The sequence below is a fragment of the Lycorma delicatula genome, chromosome 1 (assembly GCF_047948215.1).
Source record: "Lycorma delicatula isolate Av1 chromosome 1, ASM4794821v1, whole genome shotgun sequence".
Classification (NCBI taxonomy): Eukaryota; Metazoa; Arthropoda; class Insecta; order Hemiptera; family Fulgoridae; genus Lycorma; species Lycorma delicatula.
This window is the reverse complement of record NC_134455.1, coordinates 338536233-338558912: the sequence shown is the minus strand read 5'-3', so window position 1 is coordinate 338558912 and position 22680 is coordinate 338536233. Positions and strand designations below refer to the sequence as shown.

Genomic DNA, 22680 nt, shown 5'->3' with positions numbered 1-22680 from the left:
GTCTTCCCAGTCTTATGAAATCAGCAAAGGCACGTGGAGAAAATATGTCACCAAAACAACTTTGGAACCTTCTGATAGACCAACAAATACTCGACAAAATATTAAAATGGAAGCAAGAAATTTGAAAATAAATGCTAAGCCTGAAAGAACTGAAAACGATAGAAAACAAAAAACTCTTGAATAAGTGCAAACCAACTGATTTGCATGAGATAAATGCTTTCATTGCAGCAAACTTGTTCACATCAATTTATAAAGGCTCCACAGTAGATATTGAATCTCTTTTCGCTTCCAAAGCTTCAGGGTGACCAATATTTAGATCCATCATGACTGGAAAAAGATTCAAAACCTTCTTGCAGCCCTACAGTTTGACAACCCTGAACTGAATGCATGACTACAAAACTGCACCAATTTCATTTATTTTTGAGTGCTTTGTCAATAATTGCAAATCTCCTATGAGCCTCATTCGTACGACTTGCATAGATGAAATTAGTCTCTCATAGACGCTGTTGCTCTTTCAGGGTTATATGCCAAGTAAACTGACTAAACACAGCATAAAGATTCAGGCGCTCACTGATTCAAGGAGGTCATATTTTTATAATGGCTACATTTATCAAGGGAATGAAACTGGTGGAATGGGACAAACTCCCTCTGAAAGAGAACTCCAAGTCCCATCGCAAGTTGCTATACAACTTGTGAAGCCAATTGTCAACAGTGAAAGAAACATTACTGCTGACAATTATTATTGTTCAGTTGAATTGGGTCTAGAATTAGCGAAGAGAGGTCTCACCCTCGTCGATACTCTACAAAAAAAGAAAAGGGAAATTCCACCAGAATTTCAGGCATTAAACAGACGACCGGTACAAAGTTTTTTATTTGGTTTCACACAAAATATGACCCATGTGTCATATTAATACGTTCCTAAGAAAAATAGGAATGTGATTTTGCTATCTACAATGCACCATGACAAAGAGATTAATGAGAACACCTGAAAACCATCAATAATTATGTTCTATAAAAGAACTAAAGGTGAGGTTAACTACCTTGATAAAAAGTGTTCAACTTACTCTTCATAGTGTAGGTCCCCGAGATGGCCACTGACTATGTTCTTCTGAATTTGTGATACAGCTTCTTTGAATGTTCTCATGCTCTGTATTTCTTTCAGGAAAAACCCACTGCTGTGAAGATTCAAGTACATTGAAATGCTGGTGAAACAAATGATGGCTCCACATTTACAGAGGAGGCGATTAGAACCTACAACTAGAAGTAGTGTAAAAGGTATCATCAATGAAGTTCTCAATGTACCACCAGAACCAGAGCTAGAGCCTTGCACTGAAGAAATGTCAGATGTGCTACCATCAAAGAAAACTTATAAAAAATGTGATCCAAAACTAAAGAGAAGGACATAGTATAAATGCGTCAGCTGTGGTACACCTATTTGCCTACAATGTTCCAGAAAAATATGTACTGACTGTACTAATAAAAATTATCAAAATGATTGAAAGAAAATAAAACTGTAGTCTCCTACTTATATATTTACAGTCTCAAGTTTATTTACGTAGATTATTTTTTAGGAATATTACTCTTCTTGTTGTAGTTCTTTGATAATTTCTTATACATTTATTATTTCATTTAATTTTAATTTTCATCATTTTAATTTTCATTTAATTTCTTATACACTTCTTATACATTAATATAATTTTTTAGTATTTTTGATGATCTCTTTTAAATGTTACCTATATATAATATATACTTACTACTTTACAAGAAGCAAAGACACATTTATTTTAATTTTAAAAGGACGATTGTTCTTCATTTTTCTATTGATTTTTGGAGGCTGTGTTTTCTAGCTAAGTCAAGTCCTAAGTGAGGGTATTATTAGTTTAGGCTGTGTTCTTACTTTAATTTATAGAGCTAAAGACAGTTATAATAATTTTTTTATTAATGATATTTATAAGATTTGTAATTTACGTACAATAAAGTGATTAGCACTTTAAAAAAGAAAAGTTCATGAAAAGTTTAGTAATTTGAAAATTACACTTTGTCCCAAAAAAAAGAATAAAGTTTCATACTTCTTAAAAATTTACTCAATCCACTTTCACCCTTGTATTCCTATATTCATGTATGCAATGTTCAGTTTATGGGTAAGTGGGAGGTAAAATCACTAACTTAGTGAAAAAAAGAAATGGTGTTTCACAGATGGTGTGTACCCTGGGGCAGGCCCAGGTGCGTGTACCCATGGAAGGTTATCCTAGAAATCCATGGTTATCCATGGAAATCCTAGGTTATCCATGGAAGGAAATCCTAGTCAAAAATTAAAAATTCTAATCAAAGTACAAACACAAATTCCAACAGAATGGACAAGAAACTCCACTGTGATTCCATTATATCCCGGGACTTTACTCCTGCCAAAGCAAACATTTCACCTGATGTACCTCAGCTTCTGTATTTTCTAAAGACAAATCATCAGGATGAAAATGAGCAACTTCCTCTCGAATTCACAGATGATACGAGGTTTCATTGGTTTCAACAACATCCAGCAAGAGATTGTTCAACAAAGTGTTCAAACCAGAAAATCAAGACGAGAGAGAGAGAAATCGCAAGTTTTTTCATCCCTGAAGTGCCTTTGTGAGTAGTCTGCTAAATCAAATATTGGCTAAGATATCCCAAAAAAAGGAAGGATCAGAAGATAATTTTATTGACAGTTGTAATATGGTAACATGCAACGGGCGTTTCTGGCATTACAGGTCAAGTCAATAGTTCAAATTTCATAAAATGTCTTAAAAGCGCATGAAAGTTTCTTATTTATCAGTACTTTCTTACATGACGAAGGCATGCTATCAAATTTAAAAAATAAACTCTCAGATTCCAAAACATTTTGGTTGCCTGCAGTTCACACTATATTGTTTAAATGGGAAAGTAAGGAGTCTATCAATAGAAGTTTAAGTGGAAAACGTAACATAAAATCATTAGGTTTTGTGGACTATCCTGTTATGGTTTTACTACGATTATAGTATTAGGTTTAAATTCTCAGACAGGATAATAAACACGGGAAAATATAAACTGCAATCACTATTTGAGGATTTTGCACAAATATAGGATTTGCTGTTGAAGCAATGGTATAAATGTAATTTAAAAAGCGAAACAAATTATCTATTTAGTGTAATCTATGATAGCTAAATTTCACGGTAGTAAAAGACAAGGTACTCAGGCCGACATGAGATTTGATTTTCAGTGCGAGGTTGAACAAGATAAAGCTTCCAAACTGTTGAAAGTCTTTAGAACTAATTGTGATGCTATTAAAATTCAGTATATGGATATGAACTCAATAAAAACTTATGTGTGCGAAAAAGAACAGGAAATATCAGGATAAATGTATTAATCATTTTAAAAAGCCACACTTATATTCGGGTGCACATATTTCAATGGACTACTACATGCAACATTTTCAAAAATTATTGAACCCTACTATTTTTATTATCTTCTGAAAGAACAAATAGTTATTATTTTAAAGAAACACTTTATGCCAAATCTCAGGTGGTGGATGCGGTAATGAATGCACCATTTATATATCGGATTTGGATAAAATTCTGGCAGTTTAGAGAGAGCACAAGTCATCTCGTATATCTGTCCACGTGTTGGCAGATCTCTTATGAATTTTTATAAAATGCACCTAATAATTTTAAAGTAGATTTCTTGAATATTTATATCATTAAAATAAAGTTAATCATTTTTATATTTATTAAAAATTATATTTATAATGATATTCAACTTAGGGTTACAAAAAGTTTTAAATGATCGATTATATATATATAATTTTTAAAAAGGAGATGGGAGCCAACGATTGAATTACAGAGGATATCCGTTTTTAATACAATCGGGAAATCTGTTTACAAGCCTCCTGCTGGACGTTATATGAAACCTGGGTTAGCTCTCATGATCTTTTAAGTTCCAAATTCAATTTTTTTAAGTACCTTGAATGTAAGAGGATTTTTAAACTTGTTAAAAAAATCAATCTAAATTTACAAAAAAAAATTAGTACACATTAGGTAAGAAAATAACTGTTTATATAAATAATTAAGAACATATGGTTATAAGGGAATAAATAATTGTTTATTTTATTACTGGGTGAAAAATGATTTTTTGATGAATATTCTTGAAAAATAGAGCATCACTGTCTTCATTTTACTTAAAAAAAATATTTTCTGGTTAATAGCGTATTAAAGGAGAATGTAATGCAATATGTACACAAAAAGGTAATTTATTGTGGTTAACTAAATAAAATTTATATCATTTTTATGAATTTAAAAAAAGTATTCAGATTATGTTTAAAAATAATAGTTTTGAATAATTCTAATAATTTACAATAAACGGGTTAAAACATCTCAAATAATGAATCATCATTTTTAAATATAAGTAAAAAATACAATTTATACTTTTTTATGTAAATCTCTCTAATCAAATCATTTAGTCATCTCTTTAAAACATACTGAAAATATTTTAAATGATCATAATTTAACCAACTTTACTTATCTAATTCAAGTCAATGTACCTGGTGATTATTCAAAGGTATAACTTTGGTAAAATCATAAAAATATCTTTTAATGGAAGATATGACATAAGTAAACCAAACTTGAAGGATAAGTCACTCAAAAAAGTAGTTGTTGAGTTAAAATTATAACATCAATTAAAATTATTTTATTTCATTACAGTATACAAAATATAAGATAGAAATACAAATAATAAAGTTAAACTACTTATTATAAAAATATTTTTCATATGCTTAAAATAAAAATTATACATGTTCACTCTATATAATATTATGTGCATAACATGAATAATATGCATAACAGCTACAGGAATCCAATTATTTGTGCAATCATCTATAATATAATTATATATTAATAGACTGTAATATTTTCATATATAATTTATAAATGCACTTATAAAATGTAATATTAACTTAATTATATAGTAATACTGTACAAGTTTAATACCAAAACTGTTTTTTAGTTATGTATCTAAATATTTGTGTGAAAATTACATCCATACAAAATATAAGAAAAAAAGTGCATGTTCATTTATATGCATACATTACTTCCAGTATTACAAAAACTATAAGCAATGGCACATTACCAATCAGAACTACTATTTTGATAAGGGGAACAATAATCATAACATTAGAATTATTCTTAAAGCCTTATTCTCTAACTCTGGCACTAATAATAATAAAATAAAAGATCTAATAATAATAAGATATGGCCAATTGAGAAATATTATTTTGTCAATGTGCTGATATCTCTAGTTAAAAAAAAGAAATAAGAGCTTAAAGAGGGTATTAAAATGGGATGAAAAGCTTAATCATGTCTATGGAGACATATGAATGGGCACTGGCATGTGGAAAAGTATCACATTTTCATTTTAAAGATAAGAACAGTAACATCCAAGATCAAACTGCCTCACAAGACCACAAAAAAGGATACAGGTTATGCATGAATGATTAATATCTGAACAATAATCATAACATTAGAATTATTCTTAAAGCCTTATTCTCTAACTCTGGCACTAATAATAATAAAATAAAAGATCTAATAATAATAAGATATGGCCAATTGAGAAATATTATTTTGTCAATGTGCTGATATCTCTAGTTAAAAAAAAGAAATAAGAGCTTAAAGAGGGTATTAAAATGGGATGAAAAGCTTAATCATGTCTATGGAGACATATGAATGGGCACTGGCATGTGGAAAAGTATCACATTTTCATTTTAAAGATAAGAACAGTAACATCCAAGATCAAACTGCCTCACAAGACCACAAAAAAGGATACAGGTTATGCATGAATGATTAATATCTGAATTCACCAGCAATAAAAAAAAACCAAAACACTATCAGCAGAAAGAATAACATACAATCTTCTGAGATGCAGTCTGACAATTCTGGAATCTGAGAAACCATAACTGTTGCTTCTTTGTTTCTATTCATACTAAGCAAACTTAAGTCATTTCTATGAAAAAGTTTTGTCTCACATCATTCACTTTCGTTGAAAACATTCATTCTTATGCTGCTCGTTTCACCATGGACAATATTTGATCTAGTTCAAAAGGAGATTCTGGTACGTCAGATGGAAAGTTCCAAATTTGGTATATTCAGAATATCATCTTTTCTAAATTGTATGGTAATTTTCAGAGATCAAGAAAAATGTATAAATATGTATAAAGAAATGAAAAAATGTGAATAAATAATTTTTAAATGAGTAACAAAAGATGTTGCTTGATTTTTCACACAAAAAAAAATGTTAATGTGATGTACAGAATGATTTGTGCTAAATGATGATTGGAATAATTAACTAGAGAACGTTCAAGAATCATGTGCCTAAAGAAAGTTCTTTTTACTTTATGTAAATAGGTTTTAAGTATGCTCTTTCTTATTCTAATAAATAAAGTAAAAAACTACAACACATTTTACAACATTGTTGTATAAATACTAAAATTTAATATATATTAGTTAGTTACAATTATTATTTAACAACAAATCTTTAATTTTTTGTATAGTGAATTTAAATGAATAAAAGATACTCAACAGGATTTTTTATGCTGATTTCAAATATGTTAACAGTTTTTTCCAACCAGACATAGTTTGTAAATAATTAAAATTATTTTTTGCAACAAAAAAGACAAATCCTGATAATATAACATTACCTTCACATTGACCTAAAATCCACTTCTTTTGGATTTTCTACTGAAATTAGCTTTGGATTCCATTTTCTGTGGTAGAATGTTTTGATGGTGAATATGAAAGCAGGCTTTGTATTCATCACTAACAGAACCAAGATTGTTAGCTAAAATCCAAATGTAAAAGTATGAAATGAATTTTGAGAGATGGTATATCCATGTTTTCTGTAGATTTGAAAGAGCTCACTTACAAGCCCTCTATAGCAATTCATTTTATGGTTCCCCTGGGAATTTTTTTACCATACTTTGAAATGATTTCCATGCAGAATCTCAACTCTATTCAGATATTTTTTAAATTCAGGATCATTTATTAGTTTTCTTATTTGTGGTCCAAAAAACATGTTTTCCTATCCATTATACTCAAGAATTTCCCTTTCATAAAAAACTGGATGGTGTGCCATATGATTCACTGCTTTAACAAAATCTTTTTTTAAGCTTAACTTAATGTGCAGTAAAAAATAAACTTTCAGGTGATACTAATTAGCGCCAGACTTTCTACATTCTTCCCTCTTGGCCAATGCTTTTTCCTACTCCTGTTGTTATTCATTTCCACGAGAAATAACAAAATTTAGATTCTAGTTGTGAAAGTAAAAGTGCAATCACTTTCAGATCTTCAAAACATGACATGAATATTTCTCATACTGAACCCTGTTCACTATAAAATTTTTTATACCTTCAGATAACTGACTTAAGATAAAGAAAGGGATTGATTACTTTTCCAGTGTAAAGTGATACCATTCTCAAATTAAGTTTTAAAGAGTCTCTGAAGAAATGTAAATCTTCAGGATGGTACACATGTTCCAAAGCTTCCAGTAAAGAATTCACATCAATACAGCAAACTAGGTTCTCATACAAACTGAAAAAATGTTTAAATCCAGGCAGACACACATTATTTTAGTATTCTATTGTAAAAAAATTCTATCCTTTCTGTCTTGATGCTGGCATTTCTGCTTGACTTTTTGATAAATTTAAATTGCAAATGAGATCGTTTGGTTCTGAGTGATTAGTTGAAGTTCAATATGTGTATTTTTTAGAAAATCTGGGTCTCCTTTCTATGTCACCCGAGAAATTCTTCACAAGGTTTGATATTAGTAACATCTTTATCATCCGCTAAGTTCCATGTTTCTGGTGCTAATGGAACTGGAAGGTCTGGATGTTACTAATGCCAAACTTTGCGAGGATGTCTCAGCTGATATAAAAGAAAGACCCAGAACAAAGATCATCTTCAATTAAGTTCCATGTTTCTGGCAGTAATGGAATTGGAAGCTCTAGATTTTGTGGCACTAGCCTAATAGTAGAGGGAATAACTGAATATTTATTACATTTACCCTTAGTTATTACCCAGTTATTTTTTACTATACAAAAATAAATCTGAAGACTGATCCTTTGATTCTTTCAATACCAATGGAATTACAAATGACAAGTAACAAGAGATGTTCAGCCAACCAGTAGACTGGTATACGTAATTACAGTGAGTATAAGGAGCCCAATATTTCCTCCGACTATCTAATTTACACTCAAAATACAGTTTATATAATTTTTTTTTATAAAGTTATTTCTTTTCCAAGATGTTTATGTTACTTCGCCAAAAACATAGCAGGTACTGTTTGGATGTTTGACGTGACTACGAGGTTAATATATACAAAAAAAGTATATAATATAATGTTTATGTAACCGCTAAAACTGTACTGTGCGTTGTAAACACACAATTCTGTAACACACACACTCTTGCTTTAAAAAAAAATTAAAACAAAAACAGATATGAAAACTAATACAGCACTGAATCGTATGTGGACGAAAACTTACATTTGAATGAGGTAATAAAAACATTTAACCCTATTCTATTAAATAATTTATCTTTGAATCACCACAGAAATAAAAAGGTCAGGATTATGATAAGATTCAATGAAAAAAATTACAAAAAAATACCAACATTTCACTCTTTTTAAATTATTGAATTAAAGTATAAATTATTTGGAAAAAACTGCCTTCTTTTACCTTTGAATTTGCTTTATGCAAACTTTTGTAGTAAATGTAATTTTATATTCATAATGATCCATCATTATCAGTACATGATATGTTATGTGAATATAATCAGAGTTTATTACAAACATTTATTCTTGATTTAATATAAAAAGGAAAAATAGTGAAATTTTTTTTTTTAGTGCATTTATAAATATATTAGTACTGGAAGTTTTCTCCAAACAATTTATACTTTAATTCAATAATTTCCAAATAGTGAAATTTTGTAACTTTTTTCATTAGCTAAATAAATGTGTATTTAAAATTGTTTTTATTAATTTTGTTTTTTAATCAGTTGCAGTGATTTTTCTGTTAAAATGTGTACTGTTATAGTTTTATTACTGTTTACTTTTAAGATTTCCTGCTTTCATTTATAATGACCAATTCTCAGAGATTTAGAATAGGAAGCAAAGTTAGGAATGCCAAAACTAGAATATAAATATGTATCCCAATTATTTATTACATGTTTTTTTCTTTATACACTGCTAACAGTGATTTGCTAGATAATTTTATCAAATACTTAGCGTACTACTACTGATTTATTATGTGTTCACAAAAGAATTCCATATTTGATGTGTATTTATATTTATTGCTAGCTATTTATGTATTGTAGATTTTTTCTATTATGCAATTTATAGAATTGTATTTTTAGATTTGTCTGTTATTTTTTATTTATTTACGTTTTTACTCAAATTATTGCTTATTTAAAACAACAAACTTTAACTCAGTTTTACATATTCTTTAGTTAGTGGTGAAATAGTTACGTGCAGTAATTATTATATCAGTACACTTTAACCTGTGGGAAAATTTCTATAATGAAAATATTTTATGTTAACTCAAGACATGAAACTGATTCTACAATACCTTCGCAGTAAATACATGAATTATGTTGGCACTGAGTCATTAATGAGGCGGTACCAATTCGACAACAAAAGTGGTTGTTTGTGCTACATGAAACTGAGATGTTAAATAGTATTGAGTTAACACTGTTTCAGGTGGTTTGCCCTACACTGTTCAGGACCCAGAAGTACTAATATAACCTTTGGGTTTCTTTTTATTGTTTTCACAAGCAGTTTTGAAACTGCTCCAATAATGTCTATAACTAAAATAAGTGAACTGGTTGTAACCAGTTTACGGAATAAAATCTACAATCAGACATCATTATAGAGAAAATTTATTGATTATTGCCTTATGTGCCCACAAGAACTACTCTGGTTTTTGGTGCTACACTAGCACTCAGTATGTGCAAATGTATACTTAATTATTATGACAAGAATGACTTCATTTGACTTGATGTATTAGAGACTTAATGAATTATATGCATTTTCTATATATAATTTAGTCACTGAAGTTGCTGTCAAAAAACTGATTTATTTCAGGAAATTTATTCCTATTAAAAAGAAATACCTAGGCATGAAATTCAGTAAAATCTCTCCAGTTCAAATTCAGTTATTCTCTAGTTACACTACTGTTATAGACTTGTTCATAAGTGAAGGTTGTTTTCTGGTGCAAGAAAGTATGGTGACTAAATAAGTCAAATTGTTTTGAATCTGTGTTGGAGAATTGAAGACTAGGAAATGGCTGCATATGACAAATTTATCATTTGCTTTACACTCTTAGCCTTGAATTATCTATAAAAAAATAAATCATTCTTGATCTATTTATACCTTTAACATTTTAGGTATAAAAAATTGAGGGTCATTTTTATATATATATAATAAAAAGTTTCATTGCTGGCTACCAAAGAACCTGTACATAACTGAATTCTTTACAAACAGATCACAATGAATTTTCATGGGAGTTTCAAGCAATAAAAAAATTCTGTTATATTTGTTTTTTTGTACTAAAATTGCCGTCCTGGCGTAATGTGTGGAACTGTCATTTGTGTTCCTAAATAAATGATATTTGTGTACCTGGTCACTCACTGGCACTAAACCAAATTGTTTAGTGGCACTCACTATGAACACATGCTTCAGAAACTGAAATAATTATTCTGTAGTCTAACCCTGAGTACACCAATATTGAAGATGTTCCCCTGTTTATTGTTATTCACCAGACACCTCAGAACATGTCCACCTGCCACACTAATGGTTCTGTTATAGTCTGAACATGACAATCAGATCAATCTTCCTCTAAAATTTTTGAACATCCTTAGAGAACTTATCAATCCAGTTGTACACTGCATAAATGATAATATACTTCTTATTTTAAATCGGTAACATTTCATCAATGTAAGCATTTGTTGTAAGAAGCCCTTTTTTCACAAAATCACTCAACAGAGCACGTTACTATTCCAACATACATTCTTTGTGCAAGGTCATCATTTTTAAACCAAGTTACTCAAATGTGTGATTACAATTCATATAATAGCTGGATTGTACTGCCACTTAGTGACATATTTAGAAACTAGGTCACTCCTTTATTTTTTAAAGTATAATCTGAGTTTAGTGAAATTTTTCTTTCTAATTTCCTGTGACTTAAATTGATTTTAAGAGACCAAGTGAGTTGAAAACAGTGCCTAGTGATAATACAAAGTGTAGTACATCATCATAGTGTGGAAAAACCTTTTCAGTAAGTTTTTATTCAAAATTTAAGGTTATAGATATATTACATTATACAGCTAAATTTTCTAAGTCGATAGACAAGCCAAGTCTTGTTGGTGACGTCATCGACTATAGTAGCAAACAAGGACTTGGAAAAATTTTCGTCGAATATTCATAAGACGAGAATATACAAAGTCCTACAGACACTCATAAGTGCATACCTTTTTCCTTCAATAGCTCCTGCAATTTTCCATATTTTTCAAAACTTTCTTCATATCTCCACGAATCAAAACTTTTCCCTTCCATTGACCCCCCCAAAATTTTCGACCACTTTTTTGGCAATATACATTTTACCTCCCCCCCCCAAAATTTCTTTTTGGGGCTCCCGCCCGAGTGGGGTCTCGTTAGACTCGGGATCAGGCCCTGAGACGATGAAGCTCTTTGCCGCTGGAGGACAAGAAAGCGACCTCACAGAGATCTATAAAGATCTCCAGAGAATTAATGATGAGGCTTCAGAAAAGTAGGATATTGGGACACAGACGGAAGGTCACTTTCAGGAGTAATAATCTCACACCGGATAACCTTGTCAAATGGTTATTACAAGATACCAGGAACAGGGACTGGTTTTCCAATTTCGCGAGCTCGATCCTCAGAATCAAGGAGGAAGAAGAGAGGCATCGTGGGGACAGGCGTGACGATAGAGCAGGGAGGACAGTCCCATCCTGGAGGGCCAGCATGCTCTAACAGGGGTTAAGTAAAGACCGAGTCCTGTCTGGTTCCTGGGGCTGGCGCTATCGGTTTGAGGCAGGCATAAAAAGACCGAGACCTGGTCCTCCGTGGGCGGGGGGGAGACGGCATAGCCGGGTCTTCCTTGCGCGCGGGGGATTAGAGGCAGGCAATATGAAAAGATCCGGAACCGGGGGGAGGGGGGGTGACCTGCCGTGCCGGTGGGTGGGAAGGCCTGGAGTCGCAAGGACACGTCCCTGGGCCGCATATACTTTAGTGGATGTCCGGGCCAGGGATGTAGGGGGGAAAAAAAGGTCACTCTTATTTTCAATTGTCCTACATCAGTTTTTCAACTATTTTCTGATTTACCCGTGTAATTTTAAATGTGTTTAAACAATTTTAAGAGTGTAACTTTAAATTTCACAAACAGTGAAGCCAGTTAGTAAGTTACTTTGCAGCTACGTGTACATATAAATTTATTTTAGGTATCCCATTTCTGGAATGTTAATATGAACTATTAGAAGTTTGATTTATTTATCTTTAAAAATTTGAAATGATTTTTTTCTTGTGAGCTTTGAATTTTTTACATAATTTTTTGTAGTAAAATGTAATACTGCACGATTTTCAAAAACTAAATGTATTGCACAAATTATAGACCTGGTATAATTAATTTTTTTTTTAAATTAATAAACCTTTTCCAGCATAATGGTCTATAATTTGTGCAATACATTTAGTTTTTGAAAATCGTGCAGTATTACATTTTACTACAAAAAAATTTCCATTATTACTGTATGTGGTATTAACTTAGGTGTAAAGAAAAATATGTACTAAATGGTTATTGAAATAAATTTAAAAACTAGAAAGCACTCTAAATTTAGTTCATTCCTTGTATTCAAGTTGAGCCTTTTGAGCTTAAAATGAAGGAAAGGTTTTTTCATTTCCGCAAGAATTCACTTTTTTTTTAATACATTCAAGAGAGAAAAGGTTTTCCAGATTTATTATGATGAATATATCTATAAAAAATATAACAAAAAAGTTAATTTTAAATGTTAAATAAAGTTGATTGAATTTGGAGATAAAATCAATTTTTAATTATATATATGCTCACATATTTATAATGTGTAAAAAGTGTTTTCATAATGAAAAACATAATTCAGATAAAGTTAAAAAAATAATTAAATCTTTTTTTATTTTCAGTGATGAAACACATGTTATTCTCAAAATAAATGTTTAGGTTAAATATGTATACCAGTAAAATCTGTTAACCAAGCAGTTTTAACTCATTAAAAATCTACTGGTTTTTAACCTTTTTTTCAGGTCAGTTTTACCATTTGGTTTTTTTTATCATCTTTGGATATCACAGAAATACATAAAAACAATAAACTTTTCTTTAAAATTCTACTTGTTTGTAACTGCCATGCAATTGTCAAATTCTCATTTAAGCTGAAGTTCATTTAACTCTTTTTTTTTTTTAATTCCTTGGTAGTGCATTTTTAAATATATTAGTATTGGAAGTTTTTTCCAAACAATTTATACTTTAATTCAATAATTTACAAATAGTAAAATTTTGGTGTTTTTTTGTAATTTTTTCATTAGTTAAAACTGTATTAAAAGATCTTTTTTTTATTTTATACTTTTAGATTTCCATTAGACTAAAAAAATTACTGTCACAATTAGTCAGTGTGTACTATTATGAAACTTCTCAGACACAATCTCAGAGAAATGTGCTCTAATTTATCCAATTTATAACCCATTTTCATATTAGAGACTATTCAATTTTTTGTGAAGCACAGTTGACTGACACTCTGCATTGAAGTCTTTCCATAAGCATGCGTGGTTGTTTGAATTTCCGTTATTTGCAAACAACAAATTTTCTATTAAAATAGATTTTTTTATAGAACTTTTTGTTATCACAATGCATTGTCACTGACAACAAGCAAACGTGCAAAATTTTAGCCTTCTATCTCATCTGGAAGTATGTTAAATATTGTTGACAAAATTCTGATCATCCTGCTGAGCAACACAGTGCAAGTTGAATAAAAGCATATAAAAAAATACAGTCTTAAACTTAAAAAAAATTCCTTAAAAAAGAGAAATCATGTAAATAGTTAAAGCTTGCATGACATTCTAGGTTAATACTTGCTAAAAGTTTTGAGATGCTTGGATAAGATTAAACAACCTTAAAACGAATTTTTAATAATTAGATATGGTTGGAAAAAGAGAATACAATACAATCTTAAATAAATAGAAGTTCCAAGTCAAAGGGAACAAACAGAATAAATTATTGCTAATATATACCATGAATTTATTTTTGAATAAGATAAAACAATATTTATAAAAATGTTATGAATTTATAGTAGTGTTGTTAGCAGTATAATCCTGTATGAAAAAAAATAAAAATATAAATTAAAACTTTCATACTCCACTCTTATTTGTAGTACAAGGTAGACATGACTAGACAAACATTTGCGTGTCTGAACTTGTTACTGGTTGCAATTTCTCTCCTTCATGTATACTTTGTGTTGACTAAGTGTGTGTGTGTGTAATACGATGTTGAAAAAAACAATAATTAAGTTTTTGACAAATAAAGAGGTCAGTCCATCTCAAACTTTACATGTCTTAAAAAATAGGTCAGGGGATGAGTGTACTGTTCAATCCTGCATGAATTGTACATATCATTCAATTGGATGCCCACTGGCCAAGAAACTAAGTCAATAAATGGAGACTGAAGTTAAGCACTTAAATGAGCAAAACAGTGAACTAGTGCAAGGGAAGTTACTTGTTAACTAGAGATTTGCAGCACGAACATAAGAAAACTTGGTAGCTGCCTCACAATTTTTGGATTAACATGAAAAGAATGGGACAAAGTTCTAAATTCTAAAGTAATCTGTTACGAAATTACAAGCATGTAATAGCAGCAATCGAGCAACTTTTTTTTGGATTCACAGGGATACCCTTCCTTGATTTTCTTACAGACCAAAGCACTGCCATTACTTAATACTCTGCTATGATTCTAAAAGACAAAGTGAAGACTGTAGAGCTTTCCAAGAAGATAGCTACTTAGTCTTCTGTTAAGATAACAATCGCCCTCACACTGCAGTTTCAACAAAGTATTAAGAGAGGTAGGAGGTACCTCACATCCCACAATCCAGATTTAGCACCATTCAGTCCTTTAAGTAATTTAAGGTCACTGATGCTGTGGTACGATGGGTTAACTTGTAATCAAGAAAAAGCAAGACTTCTCTTCTGAGGTCAGATAGCTTCATGAATTTGGAACAAGGGCTGCAGTTGGATAGGTCAACAACTACCTAATCATAAAATGAATTTATTTAAAACATTAAAAAAGGCAAACAAATATAATCATTAACAATACTTAGATCACATTACTTTGAAAACGTACATTTAAGACAATTGAAAAGCTGCCAAGAAAAAAAAAAAATCAATTACAGCTTTTACTGATTAATTTTGATCAGCTGTATTTAAATCCATTACTCAAATTAAACAAAACCCATTCTCCAATAAGATAATTCAAAATCGGCTTCTATAAAGCAAAGACATCTACAATACAAAGACAACCAAACAGCAACATATCTTGTCAGCCAATCAGATCTACATATTCAATTGAATATACATAATCAATTTTAATTGTTCTGCAATCATCCCCTGACAGTTAATTGCCGATCATACCATATCAAGTCTATGATGCATTCAACATTGTCATCACTTTTTGACATTATTGGTCTCCAGAGTGTGGATTGTCTGCAACTGATTCCCGGCCATCTGAAAATGCTTTAAACCACCTAAAAACTTGGGCTCATGAAAGAGCATCATCTCCATATATCCTTTTCAATTTTGAAAAAGTTTCAGTAGCATTCTCACAAAGTTTAACACAAAACTTGATTGCACAATGTTGCTCATAATTAGAACCACTCATTTTTGTAACAAACACTCGTTTCACAAAAAAATTGTTTACATCACACGTGGCAACAATAGGCTAAAAATATTAATACCTAATATAAATCAGCTGTTGATACAACCATATGTTTACTACTAACTTTACATTGTTGCCACTTTGGCTGACAAAAAAAACTAGTCTCATTACTTTATTTACAGACCTCATAGATGCAATCACATTCATTCATTTATTAATATATCAGTGATTATTTATTATTACATTGAAATGGTTTTTAACAGTTACCTATTACAGAATATTATGAAATAAAACGAAAAAAATGGCATTTAGTCAAAACCAAATAATATTTCCATCATGTTCAAGCAAATAAGAAATGCCCTTCTTATTACACAATTCTTTAGTTTTGATCTGATATCTTTAAAATACAGGTTAATATTAAGATGATTGGAATAATAAATGTATGTTTAATTTTCAGCAATTTCTCAGCAATGTGATTATAAGGACATATTTGATTTTGCCTGCCAGCTCCTCAATTTGTTACCAAATACTAAAATGTGACGCAGCATCGTGGTGTTGGCAATTTGTATAGAGTACAGATTGCAAAATTACAATGTTGCATTTCGCAATTAATGAATCAATGCAATATAAAGTGTTTACTACAGCCTATAACAATTATTTAAATGAGTAGGAAGATAGATACACTCAGTAATTTCAAACATACGTTCATAGATTTGAGGGAGGTTCTGGTTACCCAAAACTTCTTGCTTCTGCTTTTTTTTTTTTTTAATCGACTATTTTCAAGAAAGTTTCATTTTTTATGAACCCAAACATATAAAACAGCAGCCTTCTTATCAAGAGATAATGATTTTTCCCAAAAGTAATACTGAAAATTCATAACATGGAGGTTCTACTGTCAACTACATACATAATACAAAGAATACTTTATATTCTCCTCAACGAATAAAGACAAAATCTGAAGTCATGTATAAATAATGAGTTATGATTATTTGAATAAAGTAACTACAGGGGACAGAATCCTCATGAACTGTTTACATAAAGCAAAGTGTTAGAACTAAGTGTAAATTCAGATTAATAATTATCACAAATTTTTGTAAATGAATTGATAAAAATAAATAAATAAGGAAAATAATAATTTATAAAATAAACACCTTGAAACTAATACAAATGCAATCTTATTACTATTAATCAAAGCAGAAAGCAAAAAAGGTTTAGGTATATATCACCTGATCTGGTGACCATGCCCTGTAAGAACCCCTCATAAATGTTACAAAATAAATATTTTACTATCAGGTCATCTTCACATAAATCTTTATAATCCAATTTAATAAATAGTGAACCAAACAAGATATGGGGCTAATTCAGCTGACATTTAGTTTGCAGACAATATTGCAATTTTGCTTCTACTTTGAGAGTCCTCATATGTAGCATATTTTTTTTTTTTGTGCTGATTAGTGTTTGATTATTAATTCACTACATCTCACAGCTTATGCAAGAAATCTGATATGAAAATTTTATTATATAAAAAAAAAAATGGAAAACCTAATCCGAATTCTTTAAACTCAAAATCTTCTGAATGAAAGCGAGATGTTACCATTCACACAAAAATCAGCATTTACCAGCATTTCATAAACACACACAACTTTTATAGTGGTCCATAATTATTGTTCTGTATATTTTTTACAATATACCCTGACTTATGACTGCTAGTTTTAAAAATCCCTTTAATTTAATAAAAATATGCAAGACAGATTGGATAGCAAAAGAAAAGGGGTATTTATTGCTTATTAATATGTACTTGTAATATATAAAAAAAAAATTATTTCTCTTTTGACTCCAAACTAACCCCTTCCTTCCTGCTTAATGCTACTTTAACTATTTCAATTTTACTCAAATTTTTTATCAGATACAATATTTTTTTTTTTAATATGAAAGTGGTTTTATAGGGTAAGTAACATTTAAAAAATTCACATCTGTTGCTAGAAATTTTTTTTAACCATATTTTTAGATATTTTAGTTTTTTATATCTCAACATTTTAGTTGAAGATTTTTGCTATCATGGTTTTGCATTGTTATGTAGTGTGATGTCAGAAATTTCCTATATAATTTAATAACTTCATAAAAACGTTAAGGCATGATAAATTGTAGATGACAGATAAACATACAAATCTCCATTTTTTGACATTCTGGGTTATGAATACATTTTTATAGTAATTTTAATGGGGAATCTAAATCTGAACTCATTAAGAATCAAAACTAACAATTTCCTATTCAAAAACAACACCAAAGTTTAGGGTTGGAGTTAAAACTCACAATCTCCACTGGGTAATGCTAGTTTTGATACCAACTTCTGATTTAGCCAATGAGAAAGCAGCATTATCAAAAAACTATCATGGCTGCCTGCTGAAGCTCAATATACTAAGATAATAATTATTACAATATTATTTGAATATGATTTTTGTAAATATAAATCCTCTATTTAATTTGATAGACTGTATCATTGAAATAAAATGTTATTTTTGTCACTCAATAATTAGGTTGGTACCATAATTATAATTAGGATGATAACATAGAACAAATTAATGTCAACTGTTTGTGAACTTTTTTTGTCAGGTTTTTTCTGTTATAACCTATTAAGAAGTGTTTTATTTTTACTGGCTGAGTGTTGACAATTCATATTATTAAATTATCTTTAGCACATTGACTAAAAATGAATAAGTTGGTTTCTACAGGGAAGACTAGAAAAAGAAAAAGAAATGAAGAGTTTTGGGAAAAAAATATTTTAAGCGTGAGAGAGAGGGGGGAGGAAAAAGAGTGGTTGTTTACAGACGATATTCTGTTGGGGGAAAGGATTTAAAAAAAAGGCAAAGGATTGAAGGAAGGGAATAAGAAGTAAAGAAAAATGGGGGAAGGTGTTCCTAAGGTAAAACCACCAAACACGAGATTAAGTGATCTTTATTTAAATATAATTTGCTTTCCAGTATTTTTTTATTTTTTTAACCTCCGTGACCACCATTAGGTATTGCTTCAGAGGATGAGATGAATGACAAGTAGCGCGTGAAAATGCCATGCCTGACTGGGATTCAAACCTGGGACCTCCGGATGAAAGCCCGAGACAGTACCACTCACGCCACAAAGGCCAGTTTCAGTATTATTTTGAGGAATGTTATTATCACTTTCATGTTCAAAATCAATAAAATCAAAGATGATCAAATTAATGACACATTCAAATTATTAAAGATCAATATTTTTAAATTAAATACATAATATTGTACGTTTTCATTAACCTTTTTAATGAAATTTAAAAAAAATTAAATTAAATTAATGAATTTTTTTTCTGTACCAAGGACTATTTTTATTTTTTGTGAATAAAGAAAATACATATACTAATCTTTTTGTGTTAACAAGGTGTGTCCATAAATCGTTTTATTTTTTAAATTTCCATTATATTTTTAAAACATATTTAATTTAAAACAGTTCTTTATAGCAACAAAAAGGGCATTTTAGAAGTACACAATATTTCTTTTCCAGATAATTTTAATGAGATTTTGCATATATTTACGGTCTTTATGTTCTAGTTATAAATTTGTACTTCGGTTGTTAGCCCGTTACTTACTGCAATGTTACAATTCCTTAAAAAGTTAAATTTTCATAATTCATATTTTTATTGCTCATTTTTCTCAAAAGTTTCAATTAGAGACAATATAAAAGCTATTTACATAAATTTCAAGTAGCAACATCTGGTATCTATTTACTACTAAGCAATGACTACATACACATAATAAAGTTAAAGCTATGTGGCTGTACAGTGGATTGCATTAATATAAATACTTTCCGATAAAAAAGTGTATAAATAAAAATGTCAAACATTAAAAGAATGACTTGAAGGATCTTTTCTTAGATTAATTGTAATATATACAAAGCTGCATGACCACAAGTTTTACAGCTAAATTATAAACTACTCTTAAATACTACATAATAAATGATAATAATAATTACAAAACAGATGATGATCTTAATACAGATTAACATGTATTTCATTATTAGAGTCTCTGGATCTGGATTAAGTCTCACTAACAAATGTAATAATACACTTACATAATGATGAATCTAAGTATTGATTTTACAAAATTCTAATTTCATACTTTACTAAAGGTGTTAATTAAATTGAAAACAAAATATTTTGAAAATAAAACAATATTTTAAAAGAAAAAAAATTCATTCCTACTTTTTAAAATGCATACATTACAAGCCACGGAGCAGCAAACTTATCTCTTAAATATGAATACATTATAAATTGAGTATAACTGCAGTTAGCATAATTATATATTCATTTGGTACAATCATCTCTTAACATGAACTCAGAAAAGTGACACTTTTTCTGTACATACTACAACAAAATCTATCCGCATAATTTAATTTTTCTACAAGAAGTGCAATAAAACTGTGTTAATGTAAACCTGTTTGTATCATCACTACTGATTAGGTCTCTAAGAAAGGAGACCTACACTATGTCCTATGAATCTTTTTTATGAATGAAAAATGGATCCATTGCTCTAATAAAACCATTCTCAAATTCTATCACAGAGAATCTATCAACAGATGCTCTCGCAGCTGTACGTATATTTTCCCTAGCAGCAGGAGACAATTTAATTATACCACCAATAACATTAGCATATTCCATTTCATCACTGGCTAAGAATCCATTACGGCTATTTTCAGCTTCCTCAATGATGTCCATTTTTGGTCCTCCAGATCTATGTGCAACCATAATAAGTCCAGCAGCCATACATTCAACTACACCTATGCCAAAATGTTCATTCCACATAGCATGAAGACCGATCATACCTCTTGACAGTTCTTCTTTAAGTTCATCAAAAGATACATTAACCTGCAAAACAAAAAAAATCAGAAAGGACTTTGTTGTTGACAAGATTAATAGGCGTAGTTCCTACTATGACTGAACTTTTCAGTTGTAGCCACAGTTTTGCATCTACATTGATTATTTTGTTAGTGGTTTTACTTTTTAGGATGCAGATCATTATTAAAAACAATTCTTTACACCAGTGTTTTCAAGCAGAACACTTTAATTCTCGATGTGTATAATGTTCAAGGTCTGACTGTATGACTAAGGGGCAGACGTCTTATGGATTTACATCATATAGTAACACTTATAAACCCTATAGACTTACCTTAACAAAATCATTCTCATACAAACCGCTCCTGCAAAGTTTTAGATTTCTGAGGGTAGCAACAGTCCAGATTTTAATGCTTAAAGAGTTTTTATTTGCCTACACAGAGATTAAGTTACATTATTTTGTTCTATAATCTAAAATAAAAATTACAGTTATTGATAGCATATTATAACAATAATTATTGTCATAATGATACTAAAAGGACTTTATAAATTTATATATGTGATTATAAATTTTCTGATGAACACATCATCCCTTTCTTCCTGAACAGGGCTTAACCACTGACTGCATATCATAATAACAAATCTCAACCAGGATGCCACTGACTGATATTAATCAGCGTCTCAGGAGAATATTAGTTTGTATTTTATCTCACTATTTTCACTTACACCAAAGCTTTCTGTAAAAAATCTTTCTTAATCTACTACATGGATATTTTTCTTAATCTACTGTCTTGCTTATTGAACCCTTCTTCATTTATTCTTCTCCCAGCTGTATAAGTTCAAATGCCACAATTTTTATTCTGTTGTGTTGGTACACTTATCCCTAACCCCGATGGGGAGTTTTATTCTTTAAGACTTTGGGGGTTGGCTTCCCCATGGGCCTAGCCTCTGCAGCTTTTCTTCCCACTACACACTTAGCTGCAGAATACTTTACACTATACACATATACTACATCAAGAACACTACACGAATTACAACATATACATTTACTCAACTACACAACAACATCCAAGACAATTTTCTCTTTCATTTACACTTGGTGGTGTTGCGACATCTTACGAAACGCAACTGTAACCTAAGGTGGGAACTATCGTGCCGATGGGTGAATGGCTCTACGTAGTGAGTCTCGAATGATGTCCTCTGGGCACCAGCGCAAACCCAGTTGTATTTAGCTCAAACTCCAGTATGCATGCGCTCTATTGGAGTGGTCTATTATATCACATTCTCGTGGGACCAAAATTTCAGTTCCTTCAGCAAATTCTATGATGGTTGGTGGTCCATCTGAAAAAACCACCAATTTCAGTCTAGTGAAACGGCCTCGATCAGCGAGGATAATCTCGCTACAGCGGACGAAGATGGTGTCAGGTGTAAGAATGTTTGCTTTGTTGTTATTCAAAATAATCAGCAAGGTGGCTCCCTTCAAAAGGTCTCACCTTTCCTGATTAACAAATGAGTCACGGGTTGTATTGGTTCTCCAAGGAACATTAAGAGATTACGTGATGGAACAATTCTGGTGGAAACACATAACGGTGAGCAGAGTCGCTCACTATTACGTCTCACAAATATGGGCGGCATAAACATAAGTACGAAACGCCACAAGACCCTAAATACCAGCCGAGGTGTAATTTTTTTGTCGTGACCTTCTGGAAATGAATTTAAGTGAAATTGTTGATGAACTTCGTACTCAAGGTTTTGTAGAAGTGAAACGTATAATGAAATAGCAAAAAGGAACAGAAGAACCGACACCGTCTCTTATACGAACATTTGGTCTTCCTGTTCCACCGGAGAAGACTAAAGTGGGTTTCCTCTC

General features: G+C 30.5%; 2 protein-coding genes across 2 annotated transcripts in view; one reads left to right on the top strand and one right to left on the bottom strand.

The window, feature by feature from the left end:
* Window positions 1–524: 524 nt before the first annotated feature.
* Window positions 525–911, top strand: LOC142317894 (uncharacterized). Its single transcript, XM_075354433.1, has one exon. The coding sequence runs from the start codon at window positions 525–527 to the stop codon at window positions 909–911; it is 387 nt and encodes a 128-aa protein (XP_075210548.1).
* A 14419-nt stretch (window positions 912–15330) lies between these two features.
* The window catches only part of Alg11 (ALG11 alpha-1,2-mannosyltransferase), a 33387-nt gene continuing 26037 nt past the window's right edge, over window positions 15331–22680 (bottom strand). The window contains exon 5 of the mRNA XM_075382262.1: window positions 15331–20843. Coding sequence (XP_075238377.1) covers window positions 20469–20843 — 375 coding nt within the window. The 3' untranslated portion in view covers window positions 15331–20468. The remainder of the gene's footprint in view (window positions 20844–22680) is intronic.

Excerpts from the sequence above, each read along its gene's own strand:
- LOC142317894 (XM_075354433.1), top strand. The coding sequence starts at position 525 with ATGCCAAGTAAACTGACTAAACACAGCATAAAGATTCAGGCGCTCACT.